Source organism: Saccostrea echinata, unplaced genomic scaffold, assembly GCF_033153115.1.
Source record: "Saccostrea echinata isolate AGI-Se365-2 ecotype Australia unplaced genomic scaffold, CSIRO_AGI_Sech_v1 ptg000004l, whole genome shotgun sequence".
Classification (NCBI taxonomy): Eukaryota; Metazoa; Mollusca; class Bivalvia; order Ostreida; family Ostreidae; genus Saccostrea; species Saccostrea echinata.
In genome coordinates, this window is record NW_026889753.1 from 12,217,403 (window position 1) to 12,225,367 (window position 7,965).

The 7,965-nt window shown below is 33.5% G+C and overlaps 1 protein-coding gene across 1 annotated transcript; it reads left to right on the forward strand.

The window, feature by feature from the left end:
* Positions 1–2,894: 2,894 nt before the first annotated feature.
* LOC133179190 (leucine-rich repeat-containing protein 58-like) lies at positions 2,895–5,115 on the forward strand. Its single transcript, XM_061313982.1, has 3 exons — positions 2,895–3,542; positions 3,926–4,329; positions 4,732–5,115. Exons 1-3 carry the CDS (start codon positions 3,073–3,075, stop codon positions 4,923–4,925), a joined length of 1,068 nt encoding a protein of 355 aa, XP_061169966.1. The 5' UTR covers positions 2,895–3,072; the 3' UTR covers positions 4,926–5,115.
* Positions 5,116–7,965: the final 2,850 nt, after the last annotated feature.

A 7,965-nucleotide genomic window follows, 5' to 3' on the forward strand; every position in this document is an offset into this window, starting at 1 on the left:
AGGGCTTTCATATTTCACAGGTTTATTCATCGAGACAAGACCTTACTTTGGGTACCAACATATTTGATTTGCATTTGATAAAGTTTAACCTTTGCTATAAGTTACCAAACGGGGCATCAGTGTTTCACAAACACATATTGTTTTTCACTGGAAAAAGTATGAAAATCAATAAAAAAAAGGGGGGGGAACAACTAAACTTCAAACTGTGTGAGAGAGCGAAAGGGAGAGAGATGGGGGTAGCACCAGTCAAGCTGACTGCCGAAACTCCAAAGGGAAAATTTTTGAGGAGAGAATATTTATTTTCAAAATCAAACGAGTGGGCTTGTTTTTGGGGTCGTCATTCACATGCACCATGGCCGTAAGAACCGGTGCTCAACCCCGGTTGGAGGGGCAATAATTTTGCCGATATATAGTAATGTTGACGTGTTTATATGGATAATGTCAAATGAAGATTCTGAGTTTGTTGTTTTATTACGCCAACAATTGATTTATTATGCTAACTTTAATATGAGAAAACATATTATAAATTGTTGGAGATCTTAGTAGCATAGATAACCGGTGCTTGCGGACAGGACACCAACACCCCCCTCCCCAATTATACACCCTTGGTCCAAGGATTTTTTTTCTTCAGATTTTTTTTCTAGTTCACATTTATAAGGTGTTCTATATTTAAATAAAAAAAATCAAAGAATAATGTACAAGATACAAGATATTTTATTTACCAATCAAGGGCCCCGAGAGGCATTTCCACATATATAAATGCACAATTTAAACATTATTCACAATATACATTGTTTTTATATAAAAAAATATATATAAACAGTTACATAAACAGTTATATAACATTGTATTCAGCGTTAATAATCATAGACAATACCAGTGTCAAGTGTCCAAATTATTGTCACTGATCCCAAGACAATACAAATATGTTATGCTACAACATGTTCATACATGTATTTATACATTTGTATGGGTTTTTTCCCTTTAAAATTGTAATATATTTCAGAGAAAAAATACAATAAAGTAAAATTGGAGAAAAGGCATGCATGTACATGATGACAGATGTATTTATACATTGGTTCTTTTACCATTTTCAGAAATAAATTTTCCAAGTAAGCATAAAATTTCTTTATTTTCATTATTCAAAATCCATACAATAAATGTCAAGTTATTAAGAACCATATTTGCAGGTATTATACAATATATACATGCAAGCTATATAATATATAATATTTCATGCAGCAGAGAGACATGAATGTCCTCAAAAATAAGACTCTGGTCATAATTTTTTTTAACATCTTTTACGTAAAGAAAGGATTTGAGAGCAGGTGCATTTTGTTCTACTATACTAGTGTATATCTTATAAGATATTGCCTACTACGAATGTTATCATATATACGTAAATTAAAAATTATTAGAGTGCTATACCTCAGTTCCATTATTTTCTCCTTCGTTTCACTCCACCGATAAATAAATATTTCACGAACTATTTTTGTGGAAAAAATAAGATGAAAACGTGATAGGATGGTTACAAATTGCTTTTAGTTTCATAAACATCCTAACCCTAAATGTAGATACAGAAAATAATACAAAACGCAAAGAAATAAATATAATTTAATTCAGTTATATCTTTTTCTTATAATGTTTTTAGTTTCATTATAATCATTGTATATTTCTTTCTTTTTTTTAATTTTTGTATTAAGCTATAATCTAAGATGGAAAGGACAAGTTCAACGTTTATATACACTGCATGAATGCACATATAAGGCCGTTGTTTTCAGAAAATACTTTTACCCCCCCCCCCCCCCAATGATAAATATACTAAAATCCCAAAATTATTTACGGCTAACAAACTGTTAAAACGCTATTAAGATGTTTTAATTATTAAATCCTACGACGGAGAATTTTTATTCAAACATTGAAAACGTCAGAATAAAAAAAAAATCCGGAAACTATATTTAGGGGGGAGGGGGGTCGATCTCGCTATGAAGAGGGAAGACTGGCTATGTAGTGAGACACCCCCCCCCCCCCAGAAGACTAGCTATATAATGACACTTCCTCGGGAGAAGACCAGCCCAAGTTTGTTTCGTTTTTTTTTTGTTTTTGTTTTTTTCATGTTAACTGCGGCGTCCAACCTAAAAACGACAAAAAAAAACTATCTTTAGATTCCATACAAAAAAAAAGGGGGAACACACACACACACACATGCACAAACCAACTGCAGTTAGGGGAGGAGCGCAAGATTGCTAGATAAATTAACTGAATTTTTTTCACCGTTTAAGAATTTTCTTCACTTGTAAGAAAATATAAAAATGAAAAAAATCTAAACATTTATTCAAAGATATTTTTTAAATCATGCATAAACATATATTTCAATCCAAATCTTAAAAAGAATGCAAACATTTACATGTATGTATATACCATCAATAACTACTGGGCCATTTTCGTCCGCAAATATTTTTTAACCATGTTAAAGGGGACGGAGGTATCTAGGCCTAAAAGTCAAAAGAAGCGATTTTTACCCAGAGTTGTCGTCCCTAATACACAACTCTGGATAGAGTTTAAAAAACCTACTCTTTGCCACATGACAGGTTGCAGCGTAATTGAATTATTTGACTACTTGGGTTTCCTATCAAAACTTCTTGAGAAATCTTGGGGTATGATATAGAACATTACGGAATACACAATCCATCACGACCAAAGTGCCTGATCACACTCGGAGCTCCTCGTGTGGCTCGTACCTCGCACACTAACCGTTTGTGTGGAGCGTAGCGGAGTCAGCCGAGGATTGCCGATTGGCCTGCTCATCATAAATTGGTTCCCAGAGGTTTAACCAATCAGAGATCGGGCACTACATGCTTATGAAAGGGGTCAAGTAGTAAACAAACGATCACTCCCCCTGGCATGGGCTTTTATTACTGTTCATCACGTCCATGTAGTGAAACAATGGTGCTAAATATTTTGACGGAAATTTAACTGGAAGTAGTTGCATAGTCTGCACTGTAATGCTCAGTGAGCTGGATTCCTGCGGTTGTTTGATTTTACACATCGTGTGATCAGCTGTTAAAGACCATGGCAGATTATTTAAGTGATGCTTCCTCCGACAGTGAATCAAATAGCCGGAATTCTGAGGATTCCAGCTACAGCAACCTCTCTACGATCCCAGATAACTTGATCCCCCGTGCCAAAGAGATCCTCTCCCTCAAAATGAACCACAATGAGATTTTATTGCTCCCACCGTCTATATCTGTGTTTGTGAACTTGCTCTCTCTTGATCTCAGCAATAACCACCTAACTCATATACCTAAAGAGTTGATAAGTCTAAGGTGTTTAAGGAAACTTCTAGTCAAAAGCAATGGATTATCCTGTGCATCTATTCCTAAGGACTTTGGACTGCTGTCATCTTTGGAGGTGTTAAACTTTAGTGGAAATTCACTTGAAACCTTTCCTCCCCAGTGTACAGAACTATCAAATCTACGACGTCTTTACCTGGGTGGGAATTGTATATCAGAAATGCCAAATTCTATCAAAAACTTGCAGAGGTACAAAGTACTGTTTTGTTTTTTACTAATCTGTTATGATTGCCTGAGGCAGTTAGCATGATGACAACTGTCAGTGTTTCACAGTAGATCCTGTTTTTATTTAAAATCAGATTTCACCTTTTAGTGCACTAAGAAATGATAAAGTGCTTACAAAAACAATTTATCATTAGCATTACTACGCAAATAAACATTTGTTTCAAGGTTTGTTTGTTTTTTTTAATGAAGCAATTTAGCACATTTTTGTCTCCTTAAAGTCGCCTTTAAACAATGGTAATGATATTACTTTCATCTGAAATTAGATGTGGCTTTAAAATTAATTGTATTTTACCATTTTTTCCTACATTTACATGTAACTGTGATTTTCACTTTTTCTTTCTTTTCAGACTAGAGGTATTGTACCTCGGTGGAAATCGACTAACAGAGGTCCCAGCAGAAATAGGACAGCTTTATAATCTCTCCTGTTTAATACTGTGTGACAATCAAATTCAAAGCATTCCACCAACACTGATCCAGCTCCGAAAATTACAGTCGCTAAGTCTCCACAATAACCAAATCTCTACCCTCCCTCCTGAGATTGTGAGACTTAATCTCTCGGAACTCAGTCTCAGGAATAATCCTCTTGTGAACAAATTTGTACAAGACATGACTTACGAACCACCCACTCTACTAGAGCTATCAGGAAGAGTGATTAAAATAGAAAAAGTCAAGTATACCAAAAACGATCTCCCTAGTAATCTACGAAAATATCTGGCATCTGCTCAGAGATGTGTGAACCCCAAATGTAAAGGTAAATAATGAATCAATTAAAGCATAACAGATGTGAATACTGCTCTAAAAATAAACACAAGTAGCCATAAATATATATTATACAATATCAGAACCAGAACATGTCCAGTAAATCAATCTTGGATAAAATGCAGCTTACCTTTATTGAACCTGTGCCAGGTTAATGCATAGAATGTTATCCTAATTTGCTTTGTCAGTAAACATAGTAAATGTCTTAAAATTCTAGTCTACAGCCATTTTACAACAAATAGAAATATTTTTGTGGAACACTGGAACCTAACTACCTACTTATTAATCATTATTTCTACAAATTTTACAAAATTTACAGTACATCTAATGTCATCTATTTCAGTACACCTTATGTCACCTATTTAGTCATTGAAGGTTTCTTTTTTTTCTACAGGTGTGTATTTTACATCAAGGATTGAGCATGTGAAGTTTGTAGACTTCTGTGGGAAATATCGCCTCCCCTTGTTGCAGTATCTGTGTTCCCCTCAGTGTAGGACAATACCAGCTGTGTACCACAGCAGCAGTGACACCGAAACAGACGAAGAGGAAGTGGCCAACGCAAAACTACGCCGCGTGCTGCTGGGGTAGCCATCTGCTACATCACAAGACAATGCTTCCATGCCCCCGCACAAATGGCAAACAGAATAGATGTTATCTATCAATGCATTGAAACCACATTCACAGATTTATGAAACTGTATGTCATTGTGGTTTGAAATGTATTCCAAAAGTCTTAAATGTGAAATACGGGTATTTGTAATTTTTTTTTTTTTAGAGTTTAGTTAATTATAGTTTATGGAAAGGTATATTTTTGTTGACTTCTGTTTTTCTTTTTTATGATTAATATCCAATGAAACTGCTATAAGATATATATTGAATTAAACACTTATCTTGAAGTAAAAATTAGTGATACTGTCTGTTACTTGCTTCAGCAAAGTTTTACACTTGGAAAATGTGCAAAATTGTGTTAATTGTACAAGATTATCGGTGTTTGTATCCCCATTACTGCAGCAATGTCACTATATCGAGAGAACTTATTTAATTATTATTTTTCACTAGTCCAATTTGTCTCACAGTCTATTTTTTAAATATGTTTTTTAACCTCTAACCTTTCTTTAACCTTTCTCAATGTTTATACTTTACCCACGACTTTCCTAAAAATTGTACTAGAGTAGGCAATGCTAGGCATTGAGATAGACTTAATTCCCATGTTTTTATTGGGCATTTCAATAACAAAACAACAGCCAAAAAAAAAAAAAAATGGACAGAACAGAGGTCTATTTGCAGAAGGAATTATGACTTAAACAAAAATCTACTCTTAATCTTTTTTTCTTGTAACTTATTTGTGAACATATTATTATTTTTTTTTTTTTTTCATTTTTAAATTCTATAGCAGGATTTTTCTCTAAAAGTTGTTTACCATAGTAAGAAAGGGTTATGAATCCTCTAGGGTATTAGATCTAAATCAAACATTTATAGGAGGAGGTACAGAATTTATATTGATTTGTCATTTTTTTCCCCATTTTCATTGCAATCAGAGATCCAGAAAGAAAAAAAACAAAACTTACACTGAGGATATTGTTATAAAATATATTTAATAATGATACTATTAGAAGTATTAAAAGTTTGGGAACTTTGCAAAGTTCCGCACATTTTGTTATACATATCAGTGGTGCATGTAAAATGGGGGTGGCACCCCCACCCCTTTTCTCATCACCAGATTTTAAGTGCAAGCAGTACTTAGTGCATCAGTATTTAGATAAACTTTATTTGTACAAAATCACATTTTTATTATCAAGTATGGGTCAGTAAAAACACATATATTTAATTTTATGTTTTGGGCATTGGTTTCACTAAATCCAAGCCACTGTGAGAAAAAATTTCATTACAAGTATATTTAAATTATTATACTTCTACAATGTGATAATTTTTATTCTTGGATAAAGCTCAGAAAATACAATTTTGCTTCTTTTAAAATAAAAAATAAAATTGGGAGAGAGGAGGCTTTGATTCCATCTTTGGCATTTGTTTGCTTGCTAAGGGTGTGATTGTGCTAAAATGTGCTATTTACTAAGAAACTACATGTACATAAAATTTTATACATGTATAAGCTTTTTATTTTAAAACAGTGTGTGTACATTATCCTTAAAATAATCTTCAAATTTTCCAAAGGTGCTTTCAGAAGAATGAATAAAATTTTTTAATTTGCCCTGCATATGGCTTATGTTTTAGATTGTAATAAGAAAAAAATGCATTAGAAACATATCATGGCATAATGTGCTTTATATAGTATGTGCAACTTGTACATGTATATGAGTTTGGCAACAAAATTGGTTCTTTTTTTTTTTCTTTTTTTTAACAAAAGATCTTGAGAGAAATTCTTAAAATGTTACATAGCTTTTAAATCTCACTAACTTAATAATTTGGTGAGACTATATAGAAAACAAGAGGCCCTAGGGCTAGAATTGCTCTTCTGAAAATTGTACAACCTATAAATCTTTTCCGTTTTAAGCCTCTTGGTAACCAATATATAAGGATAAAGCCTTGAAATTCCAAAAGTAGGACAGCATGGCAACAGCTAACAAAGTTTGATAATTCCAAGCCAATTAGTGTCAGAAATATTTAAATTTAGCCATGAAGTTGCAGAAGTAGGTCACAATGGCCTACTTTTGGTTGATACACTCAGAGGACTCAAGATTCATCAACCAACAAAATTTCATGGTGACCTACTTTTTGGTTGAAACACTCCAGGTACCCAAGAGGCATCAACTGAAAAAAGTTTGATAATTCCAAGCCAATTAGCATCTGAAATATTCAAATTAAGCCATGAAATAGCAAAAGTAGGTCACAGTGACCTACTTTTTGGGTTATACACTCAGAGGACTCAAGATGCATCAACTGACAACTGACAGAGTTTGATGATTCTAAGCCAATTAGTAACTTATAAAGCCATCAAATTCCAAAAAGTGGGTTATGGTGACCTACTTTTTGGTTAACACACTGAGGACTCAAGATGCATCAACTGACAAAGTTTGAAGATTCTTAGCTATTAGTATCTGAAATATTTAAATTAAGCCATGAAATTGATAAAGTAGGTCAAGGTGACCTTTTTTTGGTTGACACACTCTGAGGACCCAAGATCCATCAACTGACAAAGTTTGATGATCCTATGCTTCAAAGTGTCCAATATATGCCTCTACAACAATTTGAAAATGATATACCTGTAAAATTTCAAAAGAAGGTCACTGTGAGTCTGTAACCTACTTTTTGACGTATCTGTTTTTAAAAGGCCCCCAGGTGCATCAACTTATAAGATTTGATGATTTTAAATCTCTAATCTCTTAGTATCTGAATTAATTACCTTTAATGTTTAGAAAATTATTAGCCATAAAATTCAGAAAGTAGGTCATGGTGACCTACTTTTTGGTTGACACACTTCAAGATCCCATGATGCATAAACTGACAAGTTTTAATGATCATAGGCTTCTAAGTATCCAAGTTATGCATCAAAATTAAACTGAAAATGAATACCTGCAAAATTCAAAAAGTAAGTCACCATGACCTACTTTTGAGTCAACATGAAATGAGGTCTGAAGATGCATCAACTGACAAGATTTGATGATCCTAGG

Coding starts and splice junctions, on each gene's coding strand:
- LOC133179190 (XM_061313982.1), top strand. CDS start 3,073: ATGGCAGATTATTTAAGTGATGCTTCCTCCGACAGTGAATCAAATAGC. Junction 3,543..3,925: donor TCTATCAAAAACTTGCAGAG/GTACAAAGTACT, acceptor CTTTCTTTTCAG/ACTAGAGGTATTGTACCTCG. Junction 4,330..4,731: donor TGTGAACCCCAAATGTAAAG/GTAAATAATGAA, acceptor TTTTTTCTACAG/GTGTGTATTTTACATCAAGG.